Source organism: Eucalyptus grandis, chromosome 7 (genome assembly GCF_016545825.1).
Source record: "Eucalyptus grandis isolate ANBG69807.140 chromosome 7, ASM1654582v1, whole genome shotgun sequence".
Classification (NCBI taxonomy): Eukaryota; Viridiplantae; Streptophyta; class Magnoliopsida; order Myrtales; family Myrtaceae; genus Eucalyptus; species Eucalyptus grandis.
The window spans coordinates 33,956,552-33,979,044 of record NC_052618.1 but is presented as its reverse complement, the minus strand read 5'-3'; the positions used below and the strand labels follow the sequence as shown (position 1 = coordinate 33,979,044).

The 22,493-nt window shown below is 37.6% G+C and overlaps 1 protein-coding gene across 1 annotated transcript; it reads left to right on the top strand.

Moving 5' to 3' along the window:
* Positions 1 to 13,283: 13,283 nt before the first annotated feature.
* Positions 13,284 to 14,500, top strand: LOC120296101. Its single transcript, XM_039317759.1, has 2 exons — positions 13,284 to 13,673; positions 14,390 to 14,500. Exons 1-2 carry the CDS (start codon positions 13,284 to 13,286, stop codon positions 14,498 to 14,500), a joined length of 501 nt encoding a protein of 166 aa, XP_039173693.1.
* The last annotated feature ends 7,993 nt before the right edge of the window (positions 14,501 to 22,493 follow it).

Here is a 22,493-nt window from a genome sequence, read left to right as displayed (position 1 = left end):
TAATTAATGTGAAAATTTTTTTAATTTTAACAAAATTTATCGATGAAACTAAAAATTAATAAGAAATTTGAATCAATTTATTTAAATAAATCCATGATTTTTACAATAATCAAAATTTATCATTATTCAAAATTTAATATTTTTATTTTTCGAAATCATTTTTTAATTTCATTTATTTAATTTTCCAATTAAAAAAACAATCCCCAAAATTCACCCCTTCTTCCGTTCGTCATTTTCGCTCCACCCCCACATTTATTTTACTTTTTCCCTTCCCCCACTTGACAATGACAGGTGAGCTGTCACTTCCCCCTTCTTCCGTTCGTCATTTTCCCTCCAACCCCACGTTTATTTTACTTTTTCCCTCCCCCACTTGACAATGACAGGTGAGCTGTCACTTCCCCCCCCCCGGCGCTCTCTCTCTCACGCCATCAGACCTCCTTTCTTATTTTTTATTTTTTTGGATTTCTTTATGAAAAACCCTAGCAAGCCGCCGAGACCCTCCTTTTCCTATCCTCCTTGCCGCGCCGCACGACCCCCTTCCCTCCTCTCCTCTTCCTCTTATCGCCGATCCATTGCAACAATGGCAGCCCTCACCTCTCTCTGGCCATCTCTCACCATTGCGGTGGTCTGTTCGTGGCTTCGTTTCGCCAGCAGGAGTTTGCCTTCTCTCTTCTTTCTCTCTGTTCGGCTCTTTCTCTAGCCGTCTCTCGCCATCATGGTAGTCCGTTCTTTCTTCGTCTCGCGGCCTCTTTCTCTAGCCGTCTTTCGCGACCTCTGCTCTCTCGCCCTCCCTCGCCTCCACCCTCCATCAGTCTTCCGGACACACGTCGACACACGTGCCGATAAAAGTTGACCGCGTGTCGGAAAATCCGACACGCGTTGACCGCGTGTCCGACCGTGTCCGAGTGTGCCGATGTGTCCGACACGTGTTGGACACGACACGGAAGCACATAAGTGTCATAACAGTTAATTTCCCTGTGCAGAATTATTTTGTGGACAACATCATCATCAACATACTAAAATTTCCCGCTGTACACATTCTTCAAAAATACAATAGTTGGCAAACGGTGGAAATAATTTCTCTTTCCATAAACAATTTAAATTTCAAAATAGAATTTAGAATGTCATTTGGGAAAGTTTCACGAGCTACAAGATCTCTTTGAATTGACTGAGATATTCCAAGTACATGCAAGGCCATTTTTCTTACCCATGAAGTCCTTATAAATAACCTCATGTATTTCGGATTCATGCGGGTGATGATCTTTCTGCGATTCATGTTGCTCATTGGGATGAGAACATGTAGTACAAAACTACAAGGGTGGTCCCATGCATGCACTGAATTTGTTTTTCTTGCAAACAAAACTAATTTTGCAGAACCAACTCCTTGGTTAAAACCTGGTTCTACGAGAAAGTGAACTAGTAAATGAAGTGCACAAAATAAAGAGTTTAGGGTAGGAGAAACTACAAGCCTGATTTACATATGGTCGGCTTGATAAGCATACATCCTCTCTTCCAGCTCCAATAGTTTAATTAGACTGTAATTCACTATTTTAGCTAGGAGCACATACACCGCTTTGTTACATGTATAGAACAATCTACGTCGCAAAACTTCGTCTATAGCTACCTGCTATCGAAACCAACCACTATTACACCCCCTCCAATGGCTTCTCGCACACCCTAATAAATAGCATAATACCCACACTCCCCAAATCATAAACTACACCGGTAATTATTTATAAAGGGTCTCTTGCGCTCTTTGTTTACTCTTAAGGCAATGTCTTTTATTTAAGTACAAGGACTTCTCTAGTAAACCTACAAATGGGTTTGTACACTTCCACTAACAGTAGGATCAGCTCTTAATTGGCTATAAGGCAACAGCAAAGAGACGGGCTCAAGAATAGCAGAAAATGCCTCAATTCCTCTTGTTCACAAGCACTCGCAATCAGCTTTGTTCTACTCGAGGTTCGGTCTTCTTACAAGCCTCTTTTATCTTGCTAGTCAATCGGATTTTCTATATAAGACAGGTTTTGTTATATCTTTTCGTCAATCTCCATTGGCAGCGTCAGTACACTACTTCCAAGCTTTGCTACCCCAAGTTGGTTCTACTAATTCCAGTACTTTGCAGAACTTCCCTTCGTAAGTGTAGAACCCGACTTCCATTTGTTGCTGCTATTAAAGTTTCTGTGTTATAATTACTAGGCCAACCAGCCGATATCTTAGCACTACTTCACGGACCAACTACGATCGCATGATTTTTGGGTACCCGTGTGCATCGGTGACCAAATTAATTTGGTACTATCGTTCCATAGAGGTGTGGGTCGCGTGCTTTAATCTTTGGTGAATAGAAGACAATAGGATTTGATAATTATGTGTTATGTTTTGGGAAAAGTAAAAAAAAAAGTCTTAAACCTATTATATTAGTAATAATTCGGTCCTAAACTTTTCAGTCGAGCTAATTTATTCCAATTTTTTTTAAATTGGTACTAATTTAGTCCATTTAGCCAATTTAGGTAGGAAATCACTTATCTAGATATCGGCCATACCAATGTAGACGCCAACCATCCTATATGATACGGTCGGTGTTTGAAGTGGACTTTTTTTAATATAGCATTTAAATACTTTTTTATTTTTTTTTTTTTTTAAATTTCTTTTCCGATCCCTTTTCTTTTTGCCGGTGCTTGCCGGGTGATGCTTGGGCAAGGGCGAGTGCCGCGAGGTAGACCCTTGCCCAAGCCAAGACGGCCTCGCCACGCCTCATCTTCAACTTTGGCGACTCATTAGCTTTGTCTTCATCTTCTTTGCCATTCGTAAAACCTAGAACCTGAAGGACTTTTTATCTCACTGCCATTTTGAGTCCGCCGTCACCAGTCACTGAGGTGAGACATGCCTCGCAACGACAGCATCCGCTTCACCTCGTTGTCCATCAAAATTTGACACCTCTCGTCCCCTCCTTTGCTTTTGGATTTCCCTTGTAGTTCCCATGGTCCAACGTCGCCACTCATCAAAACCGGTCACAAACTCGCTCGCCCATCGGCTCCTTCAAACATCGTGAGTGCGAGCATCGGCTTGGACCGAAGTTGCCGCTTCTGAGCTCACTGTCACTATTGCTATATCAGCTCTATGAGGCACGGTGAGGTTGACTAGTGAGGCCGTCCTAGCCTAGGTGGGAGTTGGCCTTGCCAAATCTAGGGAGGGGGCCTTCTTCGGTACTCTCCTTGCCCAAGTGAGGCCAACCCCTGCCGGCCATAGCCTGTGGTCGCTGACTAGCCATCAACACTAGTAAGACTAAAAGGGAAATTTAAAAAAATATAATAATAATAATTGGAAAAAATTATTTAAAAATAAAATAAATTTCAAAAATATTATTAAAATATTCACATTAGTGTTTGCTATATCATGTAGAATAACCGGCATTTATGTAAACAATTTCTAGCCTAATTGACCAAATGGACTAATTTGGTATCAATGTAAAAATGATTATGACTAAATTTGTCCAATTGGTTCCTAGGAGTAGAAAAAGCTAATATTACTAAACGATTTTCTGTTCTCTTTTTGTTCTATGGAAGAAAAGAACCAAAATAACCAAATATTGGCCAATTATCAAACATGCCATTATTGTTATGTTATTTCAACTTAGGCACCCATCATTTTGCTTAATCAACTCCACAAAAAGCAGATGTCAAGTCCTTTTCTTTCTAATCCCGATGTCAATCCCTATCTTCTTTTGCAATAGAGAACTCCTTACGGTTTCCATAGAAAGAAAATACTGTATAAATGGAAAGTCATAAAAAAAAAAAATACTCAAAATTATGTTAAATATGATACATTTATCTTGATTTTTTTTTATGATATCAAAAATTTTAAATTATACTCACTATAATATATTTACTCTAAACTTTGTTCCTGAGAATAGAATTGGAATGGAATTTAAAAAAAAAAAAGACCAAAATTACTTGTTGATGCGGGAGCATCCAACGTAGCTCCATCGACCAACTCAGAACCATGGATGCTTATCCAAGCCAAGAAAGAAATTGAGCATTCTGTGCTTCGATTGATCATTTTGAATGAATAATGTTAATTACTTATCGGTACTTTATGGTATATCGATAACTATCAATGAGAGGCCATTTTAGACGTCTTGCATGACCAATTGATGAAGTTTCAGGAGAATTATTTTCTAGTCAAGGGAAGAGCACGAATTTTGGAAGGCTAAAGGTTCAAGAATGCGGTTCAAGAATGCGGAAGGCCAAAGGTTCAAGACTGCAAGTTCTCGTACTAATAAATGTATTTCTTAAGTACCTAGGTCATTAAAGTCTGTTTTTTTATATTTCCTAAGTCTAAAATCCTCCTTTAAATAGGGGAAAACTATCTAATGTATGGGGAATACGAATTTGATGAATGAAAATGGTGAGATTTCCTCTACTTGAGTGAACTTCTTCGGAGAGTGGATAACTCCTTTTGGTCTTTTTACCCTTGGAGCGTAGATCACTCCTTGGTGATGAGCCAAGAAGCCCTTTATCCTTAGCTAGTGGAATCTTTAGGCCTTGGTGGTGAGCTTCTCCTATCCCGAAGTCCTTTATCCTTGGCTAGTGGAAGCTTTAGACCTTGATGGTGAACTTCGTAGATCTCGATCCTCATCCTCGGTTGGTGGCGTGGCCTTTATACCTTGGAAGGAGATTGTTCTATCTTTTCTTATTCCCCTTCGTTTCTTCCCTGTATACACTACCCCATAAACTAAACTAGAAAAATCCCAAAAGAAAAAAAATTTGTTCTGGAATCACTCACCCCATCATGCATCGAAAGATTGGTATTAGAGCTCAAGGTTCAACTCATTTGAGTGATTCCTTTCTTTTTTCTATCTCAAATTTCTTATGGATGATCAAGTTCCAAAAGGCTTGACTCTGGAGCAAGCGCACAACAAAAGGCGAGATCGTGCAATCCAAAATCTTTAGCAACAAATGGAGCAAGTCCTCAATCTTCTAGAGAATCTGGTGAGACAAGGACAACCAGTAAGGGGTCCCAATGAACGGCATCGGCGTGATGATTCTAAATCTCGTCAAGATTCTAATGGTGATTCCGATTCCACTGGAGACAACTCTAGTGATTCTGAATATCAAATTCGAAGATGAAGAGGGACGCATAAGGAGAACGAAAGAGACATTAAAGTGGAGGTCCTTGAGTTTGACGTTAATCTCAATCTCGACGACTTTGTGGATTGGCTACACACAACCGTATGAATTTTTGACTTCAAGTCCTATTCGGATGAGAAGAAATGTAAGGTTGCTATCCTAAAGCTGACAAAATATACTTCTCTATGGTGGGAGAATCTAAAGCATCAATGAGCAAGGGAAGGAAAATGCCGAATCAAGTCTTGGGAAAAACTCAAGAAGTTGATGAAGAAGAGGTTCTTGCCCGACACGTATAAGCAAGATCTATTCCTCAAACTAAATTCCCTAAGACAACAAGGGTTGATCATTGAAGAATACATTCGTGAGTTTGAACAACTCAAAATGAGGTGTGAAGTTTCAGAAGTTCCTGAGCAAATCATCGCTCGTCTCCTTGGCGGCATGAATCAAGAAATTGATGATATGGTTGAACTTCAACCCTATTGGTCCTTTGAAGACGTATGCAAGTTAGCCATAAAAGTCGAAAAACAATTGAAGAGCAAGAGGTTTTCCTCCAGAACCTCAACAAAGGCAACATCCTATTTTAAGGGTGCTTCGTCAAGTAAAGGCGAGAGTACATTGACAAAAGACAAAGGCAAGGAAAAAATTGCAAAGCCTTCCAAAGAAGTCCAAAAGAAGTTTGAAGGCGATGCAAGGAAATGCTTTAAGTGCCATGACTTTTGGCATTTACAAGCAAATTGTCCAAATCGGAGAGTTGACTCTTCAAGAAATTGAGGAGATCAATTTGGCGGTTCAAGAGGTTGAGGGCAATCAAGACCAAAATGTTTTTGAATTTGATAGGGAAGAAGAAGTTGTTGAGAAAGCCGATGATGGTGAGCTGTTAATCATTCGAAGAGCATTGCATGTTGAAGTTTCTCCTGATAAAGAGCAAAGGGAGAATATATTTCACACCCATTGCACTATTAACAGAAAGGTGTGTTCAGTGATCATCGATGGTGGGAGATGCACCCATGTTGCTTCAACAACTCTTGTCGACAAGTTGGAAGTTGTTGAAGCTTCCAACAATGAAACATCCTCAACCATATAAGCTCCAATGGCTCAATCAAGGGAATGAACTCAAGGTAACCAAACACGTTCTTATATCATTTTCAATTGGGAAGAACTATCAAGATGATGTTGTATGTGATGTGATTCTTATGGAGGCATGCCACTTGTTATTGGGTAGACCGTGGCAATTTGTTCTTGAGTGAGACACGAGTTGAGAGAGCCATTAGCAAACAAAAGAATGTATTTGCTTTGCTTGTGGTCGAGAAAAAGAGTGAGATAGAGCGACTCATACATCCAAAAATGCATTGCTTGTTGAAAGAATTTGCAGATATGTTCCCGAAGGACTTGCCACCTAGATTACCTCCCATAAGAGGTATTGAGCATCAAATTGATTTGATCCCCGGTGCTCCACTACCAAACAAGCCAGCTTATCAATGCAATCCAAAGGAAACAAAGGAGTTGTAAAGACAAGTCAATGAACTTATCGACAAAGGATATGTTCGATAAAGCATGAGTCCATGTTCTGTTCTGGCTCTACTTGTACCTAAGAAGGATGGTACATACCGAATGTGTGTTGATAGCCAGGTCATCAACAACATCACCATTAAGTATAGGTACCCTATACCTAGACTTGATAATATGCTTGATGAATTATATGAATATGCTTGATGAATTATATGGTTCTTTTGTGTTTTCAAAGATAGATTTGCGGAGTGGCTATCATCAAATCAGAATGCAAGAAGGTGATGAATGGAAAACGGCTTTCAAGACCAAGGGAGGCTTTTATGAGTGGTTGGTTATGCCATTCGGATTATCTAATGCTCCGAGTACCTTCATGAGGCTTATGAACGGCGTTCTTCGTTCCTTTATTGGTCGATTTGTCTTTGTTTATTTCGATGATATTCTTGTTTATAGCAGGAATGAGGAGGAGCATATCTCTCATTTAAAACAGGTCTTTAATGTCTTGAGAGAACAAAAACTATATGCTAACATGGAGAAATGTGAGTTCTTCTCTCCAAGCATTGTGTTTTTTGGTTATGTGGTTTCCAAAGATGGAATCTCTGTTGATCAAGCCAAGGTGGAAGCTATGAAGACTTGGCTAGTTCCGAAGTCTATTTCTGATGTAAGAAGTTTTCATGGACTTGTTTCTTTCTATTGATGTTTTGTCAAAAAATTTAGTACCGTCATGGCTCCTATAACTGAATGCATGAAGAATTGTGCTTTTGAATGGACAAAGGCTGCTCAAAACACCTTTGAGGTAATCAAGCAAAAACTTTGTGAGTCCCCTATTCTTGCACTTCTTGATTTTGATAAAGTATTTGAAGTTGAGTGTGATGCAAGCGGAGTTGGTATAGGCATTGTTCTGATGCAAGCACAAAAACCATTGGCATATTTCTGCAAGAAGTTATCAGATTCCAAGAGGAATTATTCAACTTATGACAAAGAGTTCTATGCCATTGTCCGATCTCTTGATCATTGGAGTCATTATTTGAGGCCAAAGCAATTTGTCCTTCATTTTGATCATGGGGCGCTTAAGTTTATTAGTGGCCAATGCAAGCTTAATTCTAGACATGCAAAATGGGTAGAATTTCTTCAATCCTTTTCTTTTGTCTCAAAATAGAAACCCAGGCATGCTAATGTTGTAGCATATGCTTTATCAAGAAGATATTGTATACTTGCTGTTTTGGACTCTAGGATTCTCAGATTTCAATCAATGAAAGAACTTTATTCTGAAGATGCGGAGTTAACATCCATCATCAACAATTGCAAGCGGGGAGTTCAAGGTACATATTCTTTGCAAGATGGGTTTCTTTTTAAAAGATATCGATTATGTGTGCCAAAGAGTTCATTTCGTGAATCGCTGATTCGAGAGGCGCATGGTGGATGATTGGCTAGTCATTTTGGTATTAACCAAACTCTTGAGGTTCTTCAAGAGCATTTCTATTGGCCAAAGATGAGTGGAGATGTGCATGCTATCATCTCAAGGTGTGCAACTTGTCAAAGATCAAAAAACCATTTCCATCAAGGTTTGTATACTCCACTTCCAGTACCATTGCAGCCCTAGGAAAATGTTAGCATGGATTTCATTATGGCTCTACCAAGAACTCAAAGAGGAAAAAAATGTTATCATGGTGGTCGTCGTTCGGTTCTCTAAAATGGCTCATTTCGTGTCATGTCACAAGACCAATGATGCATCTCATATTGCTTAATTATATTTCAAAGAGATTACTCGCATTCATGGAGTACTAGAGACCATTGTGTCAGATTGTGATTCCAAGTTCTTAAGCTACTTCTGGAAGACTATGAAGAATGCTTGGTACAAGACTCTTATTCAGCACAGCTTGTTATCCACAAACCGATGGTCAAACGGAGGTAACAAATAGTACTCTAACCACTCTTCTTCGTGGCATGGCGAGTAAATCTTTAAAAGATTGGGATTTAAAGCTTGTGCATGCTGAATTTGCTTACAATCAATCACCAAGTTATACTACTGGTCGATCGCCATTTGAAGTTGTGTATGGAATTAATCCTTTCATACCCATTGATTTGATTCCAATTCCATCTAATTCTCAAGTAAGCTTTGATGGCAAGAAAAGAGCTGAATCAATGAAGATGCTTCATGAGTAGATTCGATCAAAGATTGGAAAGGCCAACGAATCTTACAAGAAGAAAGCTAATCAACATCGCAAGAAGACTCAATTTCAACTGGGCTATCTTGTACGGCTTCACTTGAGAAATGAGAGATTTCTATTTCGACGAAAGAACAAGCTCATGCCTAGAGCTAATGGTCCCTTTAAAGTTATTGAGCAAATTGGTGACAATGCTTACAAGATTGACCTTCCTGGAGAATTTGGAGTTTCGGCAACATTCAATGTGGGAGACCCTTCTCCTTACTTGGAGGATGAAAACTTTCTAGATTAGGACAAATCTCAAACAACCCAAGGAGGATGATGCAGGAGCATCCAACATAGCTCCATCACCCAACTCAGAACCATGGATGCTTATCCAAGCCAAGAAAGAAATTGGACATTATGTGCTTCGATTGATCATTTTGAATGAATAACGTTAATTACTTATCGGTACTTTATGGTATATCGATGACTATCAATGGGAGGCCATTTTAGACGTCTTGCATGACCAATTGATGAAGTTTCAAGAGGATTATTTTCTGGTTAAGGGAGGAGCAATATTTTTGGAAGGCCAAAGGTTTAAGAATGTGGAAGGCCAAAGGTTCAAGAATGCAAGTTCCCGTACTAATAAAGGCATTTCTTAAGTACCTAGGTAATTAAAGTCTGTTTTTTTTATATTTTCTAAGTCTAAAATCCTCCTTTAAACAAGGGAAAACTATCCAATGTATGGGAAATACGAATTTGATGAATGAAAATGGTGAGATTTCCTTTGCTGGAGTGAACTTCTTTGGAGAGTGGATAACTCCTTTCAGTCTCTTTATCTTTGGAGCGTAGATCACTCCTTGGTGGTGAGCCAAGAAGACCTTTATCCTTGGAGCGTAGATCACTCCTTGGTGGTGAGTCAAGAAGCCCTTTATCCTTGGCTGGTGGAATCTTTAGGTCTTGGTGGTGAGCTTCTCCTATCCCGAAGTCCTTTATCCTTGGCTGGTGGAATTTTTAGGTCTTGGTAGTGAACTTCGTAGATCTCGATCCTCATTCTCGGTTGGTGGCGTGGCCTTCATACCTTGGAAGGGGATTGTTCTATATTTTCTTATTCCCCTTTGTTTATTCCTTGTATACACTACCCCATACACTAAACCAGAAAAATCTCAAAAGAAAAAATTTCCGTTCTGGAATCACTCACCCGATCATGCATCACTTGTTCCCTGGAACAATTCTAGGATCAAGCCTTTTTTTTTCTCTCTCTTTTCTTTTCTTCTTCTTTCCCCTCTTACTAGTCCCTAGGCTTGGTGATGGTTGGTAATCTCCAATGACAATGTCCGGCACACCAGAGCCTCGCCAACCCTCGGTGAGGTCAGCCTTGCCTTGGCTGGGTGGGGCTCGACCTCGACTAGCCACCTTGCCATTGGCGAGTGAGGGTTGAGGTTGCCAACTAGAGAAGGAAGAAGAAGAGAAGGAAAAAAAAAAGAGTAAAAGAAATATCTCGTAAAATTATTTAAAATAAAAACTAAAAGAAATTCATAGTCACAAAAAAATTTAAGTCGTATCAAATGTATTTCTATTCTTTTTTTACTTCATGAATAATGACTTTGTACAGCTCCTAAATGCGTTCAAACGCTCAAAAATTTGTCCATGAAACAGAATAAGAAAAAAACTACTCCGAGTAGACAAAATGATTACCAAACAAGCCCTAAAAGACCTCGCTTGGAGAATGGCATTGTTACTTTACAAGAAACAGTACAATTTGGCCAATCATTTTGTTAGGTGTATAATTGGCAATTGGACCACAAATTTTCTATAGAAAATCATTTATTTTACATGTTTGTAGTAATTAAAGAAACAAATCTATTGATATTGAAGAAAAAGAAATTCATGGGGTTATTGACTATCCAAAATTTCGCCGGAGATACTGGAGTAGGCATTGCCACTTAGGGCGAGGGACTCAAGGTTAGGGACATTGCCAGAGATGGGGTTGTCCTTTATGCTGAGGATGCGAAGCTAGTCAAGCCAGTTCAAGGTTTTCCTTGTTAGAAGTAGTAAAATTGATTTAGATCAAAGAAAATTTTACTTGGACCTGTCCTCGTACATGGCATAGGAGTTTGAGTGCAATAATTGGACTGTGTTGGAGTTTCCACTCTTAACCGACTTCAACTCTGATGAAAAAGGAGAAAACAACTTGCATGAAGATAAGTGGTGGGCCCAACATTTAAGACATGAATCGTCTTATTGATAAATTGAAGTCGGTTAGCATGCTGAAGTTGGACTTTGCCTTGGATAAAATTTCAACAACTCCCGCTCACGTTGAAGACGGCAAACAAGTTCAACTTTACTTATTGTACTTTCTAATTCTTATTCTTATTTTGAAGAATAGAATACTTTTGAAGTTATATCGTAGATTCTTGCCAAAATCTATTTATTCAAGAAGTCATTCCACCTCTGACGCAATCCAGACTAAAACAGTGTCCAAAACGAGGATAAAATCAGACTTAGATTTATTGATCTTGCGACAATGATTCAGAATGTACACATTAGGAATTTATTCTTTAACATCTAGCTCTCTAACAAAAAATCTCACTTTCCTTCTATAAGTACATTGATGAAATCAATCTTGAAAACAAGTTCATTTTTGGAAAGCATATATTTATGTAAACCTAGATTCGATTGTATGGACGATCGGAATCAACAGATTTTCATCTCAATCTTCAAACAGCTATAAGATTTCCCTAGTCGATTATGTCCAATGAATTGATTGGAAGAAATTCATTTGGAAAATGCCAATGGCTAGTGAGACGTGGAGGAGTATTTAAAAAGGTCATTCAGTCTATTTGAGGAAGAGATGTGAAAATTGAAATTTCAAAGTCTGAAGTCTTTCTAATTACTTGTTCTTCATCAGCGGTGCTTACAAATTATATTCAAGAAAGAAAATCACAAAAAGAGTAACTTAATGAGAGAAAATGGATCTTTCATTGAGTGTTTGCACTCAAAAATTGTACTTCTATATTGATACTCTAGTGAATTCTAGCTAGAAGGCTGTCAGCGTGGAGAGTGGACATAGGCTTGATTTAAGTCGAACCGCTATAAATTTCGTGTACAATCTTTTCTTCCCTTAACTTTATTTATTTACATTTGTTGCATTCTTTTAAGTATCACAAAAATCAATTCCATCTTTTATCTTATTCTGAACATTCATCAGAATTCTAGTGACTCGTTTTATCAGACTTTGTTTGGTTTTCAGACTTTGTTCGAAATTAATTTTATTAATTAATTTTTTTAAAAACACCAATTCATCCCCCCTTTAAGTATTTGTACTGGCATTATCAAAGTCTAGGTGGTAGAGATGTTTATAAATACATATACCTACGTTTGTTATTTTGTTTTTAGAGAGAGTGAGAGTGTGTAGAGAGAAATAGAGAGAGAGAGAGTTAAGCTTAGCAAAGCTTGTATAGTCAAGTTTGTAAGAGTGTGGTGTGTACTCTATATTAAGCCTTCGCAAGGCATTTTGAATAATATATTCTTCTTTTTGTGTGTTTACATGCTCTCCTCATCAAATCCTTCGATGCTCCTTTATCCTTTTGGTTCCAACATTCCTGTCCAACGTGCTGATCAAGTTCAAGGATGAGCTTGGCGGCTTGACTATTCATGAAGAGAGCCTTCATTTTGATGTGGAGATAGAGAAGATCCACCAACTTGGGTCATTTCAGAGAAGCTAAGTTTGTGCTTTCTTCTTCTCTCTTTGGACAGGACTGCTAAACCACAAGGCGTGAAAAGGGGAGGAATTGATCGGAGGAGGGGCAGCAAAGAAAGGGCATCAACTAACACTGAAGTAGCACCGAGCTTCTACTGCTCTTTCCCTCCACTCACTTACGGTCGCAGATGGGGAAATTGTAGAAGTACAAACCTAAAAGTTGCGGCTGCAGAGACGGCAATTAAGGGGTGAGAGAGACGGGGGAGAGAGGGGGGCAGCTCCCAAGGTGGGAATGGGGTTAGACAACCCTCAATGATATCTAGCACAAAAGAAAAAGATAAAGATAAAAGGGATATGCGGTTTAACAAGTAAATAAACTGAGACTTTGGATTCCTAGGAAAACCGGACACGCAAGTTGTCCAGTCTCCTAGGGAAAATGTGCGGTCAGACTACACCGTCAGCTTATCATTTCCCAACAATAAATGACCAGGATGTCCATGGCGAAGAAGTACATACTGTGCATAATCAAGCTCAGAGAGAGAGAGAGAGAGAGAGAGAGAATGGTGAACACTGTAAAGATTTACAAGCCCTTGTTGCGAGCGACCATGAGTTTCGCCGGATTGAGACCTGAAAAGATCGAGGTCGAACCAGGGACTGTCATGAACATCTGGGCTCCGACCCGATCCAAGAAGAATGCCAACAACAGTAAAAAACCAGCCGTCGTCTTCCTCCACGGCTTCGTTGCCGACGGCATCCTGACATGGCAGTTCCAAGTCCTCGCCCTTGCGAGGGACTATGCAGTCTACGTGCCGGACCTCCTCTTCTTCGGTGGTTCCTCCACTGGCGACGGCCGCCGGACTGTGGGATTCCAGGCGGAGTGCCTGGCAAGGGGGGCTGGCAAAGCTGGGAGTGCAGCAGTGCACAGTGGTCGGGTTCAGCTACGGCGCGGTGGTGGCGTTCAGGTTGGCCGAGTTGCAGCCTGAGCTGGTCGAGTCGGTGGTGGCGACGTGCTCTGGCCCGGTGCTGACGGAGTCGCTGACGCGGGAGTGCTTAGAGAGGTTGGGGTTTCCGACGTGGTCGGAATTTCTGTTGCCTGATTCGGCGAGTGCACTGAAGAAGTTGCTTGAAATTGGCAGCTTCCACTTCCCTAGACTCCCCAAGTGTGTTTTCAAGCACGCTTTAGAGGTACGTCCCAAAGCGAACTTTTCTAAGATCATGCACAAAAACCTTTGCTCTATCTAGAGGTTCTTAGTCCGTTATCTAAATAATCGATCGACTCTCCAATATTGGCTTTTAAATTTTCATTATGTTAATGATGTAAACGAAATGCATTTGTAACTATGTGTAATCGAAACTACCAAATCAAAATAAAATTATCAATTCATTGATGAGTTGTTGATTTATTACGTAACTAATCGGAACTCATCATTTTTACCTTTCAAATGATATCGTTTATCCATATCTAGCATGAGTATCCTATTTTGATTGTTTTAGAACAATTTAACGTAATTTTTGTTCTTTACAATCTTTATATGTTATTTTCCAAAAAATGCTCTTAACAGAATGAGGAAAGTTGCAGGTGTGGCTTTCTTGGAAATTTCGATCACTTTTGTCTCTATTTTTCTCTTTCATGTTGCGTCTGGTAACTTTTTTGTTATCAGGAACAATTTCTAATCATAAATTATTCTTTTTTATTCTATTCTCGGGAACAATTTCTAAGCATTTTAAGCTGTTTGGTAACTGTCCAAAATTTTAATTCCCGGAATAGAATTGCGTTTAATACCATTTTGAAAATTTCTGATCCAAATCATTTTTTTTTTATAATGTTTTAATAATTTTATTACTTTTTTATTCTTTTCTTTTCTTTCTCTTCTTTTTCTTCAACGTCCATCGGTCGCCAGCCTTGGGGTGACCAGCTACCGACGAAACGAGGGGTAGAGACCTCGTCGGAGCGTCGCCGACCCTTAGCAAGGCCGCGCCTCGTCAACCGAGCCTCGCCGAGATTGTCATGATCATCAATTTACTATGGGCAATGTGATATGGTTTAGTTGATTTAGGCTTTAAATTTGAATCACCAAGATATCTATCATTGATAATTTAATCAAATTTACCTTTTGCTTTCAATTTTATAACATATGTTATCTCTTTTTATTTCTTTTCCACCAAAAGCATTTTCAACTATAGTTGATCCTAGGTCTAAGATTGGTGAAATGTTTCATTGTTTGTGATTTGTATAATATTTTGTTTTGGATAGTTTAATGCAAAGTGCAAGTATATAATATTTCTAATTTTGGTGTTAATGACCAATTGCTTGGTTATGCTTTTATAATTTTGAGTAAATGATCGTGTTTCTTAGCTTTTTCAATGAGATGGTATTTTCAGTAAATGATTGTAGAACCTATAATTTGTGTGACAAAGTCCTCTAGATTAGATGACTCTAATCGAGTTTTTTCATCATTAATACCCTTAATCATTTTGGATTTGTTGTTGAATTAATCAATTTTAGTTTACAAACATAACAACAAAATTAAAATTCTGAAATTTCAGCTTTATATTTTTTGGCCAATGTATAATAATGTAGAGTAATGAAGAAGAAAACAGATGAGAAGTAAGAAATTGCGAAGGGGCAGAGATGGGATGGGGGGTGGGGGGAAGAGAGAGTAATCACGTGTCGACTAACCTAGCCTTAGTCGTTAGCAACCCTGTCCTGTCCTGTCCTGGAGTCACCTCCATCATCACAAATGCTCCTTCTTTCCACATATTCGAAATTGGTCGATCAATTATTGTTATAATAATAATCGTTACTATTTCTTTTTGCCTAAGAACTTATCAAAATTATGAAGAAAAATCCTTGTTATTATTCAAGTAATTGTTCATTTCCTCTGTAATATTAAATTTTTTAAATACCTGGCTACAAAAGAATTTGATTGGATGAACCATTGGAATTATAGTATTCATTAGTTGAAATGAAAGTTTCAAAACTTTATATACAAAGTGCACAAATTGGAGGATTGATGATAGTATTAATTTAGAAATTTTGTAATTGATAAGTCCTGGAAGGAAAGTTTTTATATAGGTCCTCGAGTACTACTTTTGGACCATAATATGGAAAATGCTCTACTTTTTTCCATTCACAAAACACATGTACATGTAGGACTGTATTTGGATTAGACTATGATTCTTTTCTTAAGGTGGATTTATTTAAATATTTCAACACGTATCATTCCCATTTTCGAATATTATGGTACGCGTGCTTTTCATATAAATTTTTTACCAGCAATTTTCTTTTACAAATGAAGTTGATTGTACTTATTTTAAATACGTGGTCCTTGGTCTTGACCATGGGAAGTTACGTTACGTATCAGTTCATCACTTGTTTCATTCATTCGTCTCAAACGATATATTAGGTCCTCGAGTACTACTTTTGGACCATAATATGGAAAATGCTCTACTTTTTTCCATTCACAAAACACATGTACATGTAGGACTGTATTTGGATTAGACTATGATTCTTTTCTTAAGGTGGATTTATTTAAATATTTCAACACATATCATTCCCATTTTCGAATATTATGGTACGCGTGCTTTTCATATAAATTTTTTACCAGCAATTTTCTTTTACAAATGAAGTTGATTGTACTTATTTTAAATACGTGGTCCTTGGTCTTGACCATGGGAAGTTACGTTACGTATCAGTTCATCACTTGTTTCATTCATTCGTCTCAAACGATATATTTGATGAGTTAAATTTTGAAAATAGTTAGATTTGATAAGTGTGGACCGCCGAGAATCTTATCAAATTTAATGATCCAAATACATTTTAATTATAAATAGGACTTGGAGAATCTCTCTATTTTAAAGTGAGGACTTGATTCTTTGCTTCAAAATGATGAAGGCATTTATTATTCGTAATGTTGGTAGAAGGAAGAATTTTCACGAGTCTTAACATGTTGATGACATATTGGACTAAGTACTCTTCATATTTGCACTTTGTATTATTCCATTATGTGAAAACAAGTTTTTCCACTAATTTTTTTAGCCCAATGTTAAAATATCGCATATCATGTATCTACAAGGTTTATATATTCTTTATATACTGTGATCCACTTTCACTTATTAGTTAGGTTTTGCCCTAATTTATTTTTTGTGCCGAGGGGGGGTGGGTTTCAGTAAAAATAAAATTTCTTACCCACCATCATATCTGGTGCACTATGTAGCACCGACACGTGACATGACACGAGTGTCCGACACGACACGACACGTCGACACGTCATTTCTAAAAAATAGAAAATTCCGACACATTGCGACACGTTGTATATTAAATAAATATTTTTATTTTTAATTAATTTGATTCAAATTCATAAATAAATAATTAATTAAAAAAGAGCCTATAATAAATTTATACTAATAATATTAACAAATCAATTCATTTGAAATTCGAAAGATATATTCATAATTAATGCGAAACATTTTTTTAATTTTAACAAAAATTATCGATGAAACTAAAAATTAATAAGAAATTAGAATCAATTTATTTAAATAAATCTATGATTTTCTACAATAACCAAAATTTATCATTACTCAAAATTTAATGTTTTTATTTTTCGAAATCATTTTTTAATTATTTATTTAATTTTCCGGTTAAAAAAATCCCCAAAATCAACCCCTTCTTTCGTTCGTCCTTTTCCCTCCACTCCCACGTTTATCACGTTTATTTTACATTTTTTCCCTCCCCGCACTTGACAGTGACATGTGAGCTGTCACTCCCCCCCATCCTCTCTCTCACGCCATCAGAACTCCGTTCTTATATTTTTGGATTTCTTTATAGAAAACCCTAGCGAGCCGCGACCCTCTTCCTATCCTCCTTGCCGCGCCGCACGACCCCCTTCCCTCCTCTCCTCTTCCTCTGGTCGCCAATCCATCGCAACAGTGACGGCCCTCACCTCTCTCTGGCCATCTCTCGCCGTCGCGGTGGTCCGTTCGTGGCTTCGTCTCGCCGGCGGGAGTTTGCCTTCTCTCTTCTTTCTCTCTGTTCGGCTCTTTCTCTAGCCGTCTCTCGCCGTCGCGGTGGTCCGTTCGTGGCTTGGTCTCGCCGGCGCTCGCGGCCTCTGCTCCGTCTCACCGGTGCTCGCGACCTCTGCTCCCTCGCCCTCCCTCGCCTCCACCCTCCATCAGTCTTCCGGACACGCGTCGACACGCGTTGACCGCGTGTCCGACCGTGTCTGAGAGTGTCGACGTGTCCGACACGCTCCAACACGTGTTGGACACGATACGGAAGCATGGACAACGTGTCCGTGCTTCATAGCTGGTGCATTCCCCCTCCCTCTTTTTCTCATAATGGTGACAATGACTGCTTTGACCTTAGAAATCAGGAACCATCTACTGTGACCATATCCAGTGCATCCCACCCCCCTTCTCATAATGGTGACAATGACTGCTTTGTTGTATGAATTTTTAGTCGGAATAGAATTGAATAAGATATAATATGAAATCCAAAAATTTTATTATATGCTAATTATTGTTTGGTGAATTGTAGTAATAGAGCTTGATGTTTTCATATCCTATCATATTGATTATTTGACATCAACAATATATGCACAAATAGATTTAAACTAAGATGTTAGGAATCTCTTACGGTTCATTGCTAAAAAAAAAAAAAATCATAAATGCACAAATAGAGATCATCTCTATCAATAAATCATAATTATTATACAATCTAAATCTTAAATAACAAAGGAGTTCATGCAACATTTCAAAGCTATAGCTTCGATTTTGACAAGAGATGTAATCAAATTACAACAATATTGACAATATAGATCAATTAGCGAATGTTGAATCTAGAAATAGAGAGAAAACATGATGATTTATCTTTGCAGTTCTAAAAAGCATAATGCTTTGACTTTCATGCCTACTTCAATTTATTTACTTTTTTTTTTTATTACTTTTCCTCTCGTTTTCTTTCTTTTCTTTTTTTATTTTTTATATTCCCTTCCATAATTTTTTAATAAAATTTATTAAGTAATAAACTATATTAAAATTCCTAAAATATGTAATAAATATAAGTGCTAAATATATATTATAACATAAATAGAAATTAAAATAAATAAATAAAAATAGGAATAAATTCATATATACAAAAATACTTTAACAGCATTGCGGGCTGATTTTAACTGTAATTTTTTTTTTCCGACAGAACTGTTAAAAAAAGAAAGTACAAATGATTGGCCATCGTATCATGGAAATCATTCATCACCTCGCCCGAATCTACCATCCTAACGCGTTGGATGCCTCGGTAGCATTGGGTTCTCCTCTACGAAATCAGTATATGTCCGCTGGAGCTGCAGTCAAATGTGCCTGTTGTGCACACGAAGTGGGCCCAAAAGTGCTACTCTTGACCGGTCGATAATTCTCCTTGGGATGCTATTGAGAATCGGAGGAAGTTAAAAAGTGGTGTGCTATTCCTCCAAACACATAAAAAAGCTAAGAATTACGCTAAACAACTGCAATAGTTAAAATTAAACAAACGGGCTTTTTAAACTTTAATTTGGTAACACAAGAATCCGTTATTCAAATTGTATTTTTGGAGGTACAAAAGCTACTTTACTATGATATCTATGATGTGATCACAATTCACATAGACACAAAAAGAATAATCATTAGCTACATAGTCTTTGTAACGTCTTTGCACATTCACATCTAGCATCATTGATGTGGTTAATTTTAATCTTAGTTACTAAATAACTAATTACCTCAAAGGTGATAGTTGCGGAGTATGTAGGAACATGGTTATACAATTTGTGTACCTAATATTTCTCAATAAACAAAATCCAAAATTCCTTTTTTGTGTGTTTTAGCAACAAAGTACCTAATATTTCTCGACGGTGATCATCATAGAATATATAGAAATTTGGTTACACAATCTGTGCATATAATATTACCCAATAAAAAAAAAATCATAATCCTCTGTGTGTGCAAGTCAATGGGTTCACAATGGGCGCTCATGGTTGCGTGTCATGTGGCATTTACATAAGCGAAACCACTGTTTTAGCCATGGCATTAGTAAAACTTATGATTATTTACATACTCCTTTGAATATAGTAAATGCTACATGAGTACTTACCTTTAGAAACGAATTTGTGCCTCCACGTCAATTATTATTGCGTCTCTATATACAAACATAACATTTCTGTTCCGAAAATATTCTCCATGAAATCCTGAATTCTCAAACCCATCCAAAACACTTAAAACCAATTAAAAACCAAATCCCTTAGATTTTAAGCATGATGTTAGAATGAGCTTGTAAGGAAGGGCAATTTGATCTTTTAAATGTGAGATATTGCTTAGAGGTATGTCAATAATATGCTATGTAGCACCGACACGGACACGTGACACGTGACACGACAAGACACGACACGATATGTCGACACGTCATTTCTTAAAAATAGAGAATTTCGACACGTTCCGATACGTTATATATTAAATATATATTTATATAAATACATAAATAAATAATAATAAAAATAGCCTAGAATTAATTTACACAAAAATATTAAATAATATCATTCATTATTTTAATTTGTTACAATAATACACAAAACTTAGAGGAAAAAAACATTATTTAAAGAAAAATGCTGAAATGATATTTTTAAATTTATTTATTTATCATATATAGCATTTTTTATTACTTCTTTCAGAGTAAAAGACTTTTAAAAAAATAAAAAAATTCTAAAAAAATAAAACAGAAAAAAAAATTGACCCCGTGTGTGTATATTTATAGCAATTTTATTACTTCTTTTATTACTTCTTTTGTGTATATTTATATTTTGACCCCTCAAGTTTTAAAATTGACCCCGTGCGTGTCGGAATCGCGTGTCGGAATTCTAGACTCGCGTGTCGGAGCGTGTCGGAAAGAGTTGACCACGTGTCGGATTTTTCGACACTCGTTGACCGCGTGTCGGAGCGTGTCGGGACGTGTCGGAGCGTGTCGGACACGTGTCGGAGTGTCGGACACGACATGAAGGTTTCCGAAGAGTGTCCGTGCTACATAGATAATATGTGCATAAATATAGGTGTGAAGTAGATATTAGGTCAAAAGTGAGATATGGGCACGGCAGCATTGATGGTGGGGTTGGGGCAGAGCAAAACAAAGTAGATCTCGTCTCCATTGTCGTGGGGAGACATTCAGATGTCATCTCCTCTGTGGTGAACGACCATCATCAGGATAATTGTGCCCCGATAACGGGGGGAGAGAGAGAGGTGTCAAAACAAGTCTTGTCCTTGAAGTGGAGGCGCCCGTTGTGGTGCTGGGACTGGAGGTGGCGGTCCTCGTCGATGATGGTGGTCAGAGAGAGAGAGAGAGACTTTTTTTTTTTTTTTTTTTGTCAAGAGAGAGACTTCGTTAGTGGTATTTATGAGCATGTGTAGAAATCTCTGCGGACCCTCCGCGTAAAGATGAGTGGTTTACAGCAAATATATGCCTTTCTTGTCATTTGGATGGCAGGTCATGTTTGACTACAGAAAAGAGAGAGTCGAATTGCTGGAGGCTCTGGTCATTCCAGACGAGGATTTCCCTTTCCCACGGTACCCTCAGGTTTGATGAAGCTTCTCCCTTGGTTGTTGGTTTTTTTAAAACCTACGAATTTTCGTTACGACAAAAAATATAGTTTTTAAATAAATAAATAAATAAATAACTGATTTTTTCAAAACATAAATGAGTGAATTCGCACCATGCATGATGCCTGCACGGTTGAAAATTTCTGTTTATACTCATTTTATGAGTGGAGTAATGAACGAAATAAGAACTTGAGGAAAATTTTCTTATTGGATGTAATATGTGATGAGATTCATTATTTCTTTCGTTCATTGTTGATTTTCTCTAACATAGAGACTCTACGTATAGTACTTTGATCAAATAATTCTACATGTCACTCTCGTATTCGTTTTGTTGTGATAATGCGAGACGTGTTTGTAACCTACTCGAGTATACAAAAAGGAAAAATAGCGCAAAACCACCTATATTAAGAAAAACATACACAAATGTCTCATTTATTTTTATTTGAGGCCATAACCAGCTAATCTTCTTGATAGATGGTTTATAAAGATGTTTGTGTAAAACTTTTCACACTGTCAGTATATGCTATAATTACTTTGCCAAAAGCTAGTCCTTAGAACTCTTGTCCTTGCAACCTATAAAATTACTTCTTGTGGTTCTCACCAAATCCAAAGGTAGATAATACACAGTGAATTCATAACATGCCTATGCAAGATATGCATAATTGACTTGATCCAAACCCTTTGATCTTGTCAGATCATGTGAGGCTTGTGCATCTAACAACTAAGATAATTCAGGATAATTATTATAAAAGTTCTAAACTTATTACATTTATGTCAATTTAATACTAAACATTCTCACGTTCTATCAATTGAGTCAATTTTAATCATTTTTTTTTTGGTAAAAATCACTGGCGTGGATGACGGCCATCCTACGTGATATGACTTGTGCTAACATGGATAATTTTTTAGTTTATTAATATTTTTTCAAATTTTTATTAATCATTTTCCTTTGCTTCTTTTCATTTCTTTTTTCTTTTTTATCATTGTGGCTGGTGAGGGTCAATAGAGCTTGTCAGCCACTAAGCAACTGTAAAGCCCTCACTAGCCACGAGCAAAGGTGGCCTTGCCCTTAGCTGACAAGGCAGACCTTGCCTAGATTTGGTAGTGAAGCCCTGATAGCCTTGCCTAGTGGCTAGCGAGCTTTGACAACTCTCATCGTATACGGTGAAAAAAAAAGAAGAAGAAGAGGAAAGAAGGTAAAGAAAAAAAATTATTAAAAATTGTCCATATTAGCACTGATTATGTCACGTAGAATGGCTTGTGTTTCGCTAAAATTCACCTCATGGATTTAATTAGCAAAATGTGTAAAGATTTATGACTAAATTAGCATAATTGAAATGCCTATAACTGAATTGGCACTAGTGCAATATGTTTAGGATTTTTTTGGTAATT

Bases quoted from the DNA above. Each gene is read 5' to 3' on its own strand.
- LOC120296101 (XM_039317759.1), top strand. From the start codon at position 13,284: ATGCAGTCTACGTGCCGGACCTCCTCTTCTTCGGTGGTTCCTCCACTG. The intron at 13,674-14,389 runs GTACGTCCCAAA...ATCGGTCGCCAG, and splicing joins TTTTCAAGCACGCTTTAGAG to CCTTGGGGTGACCAGCTACC.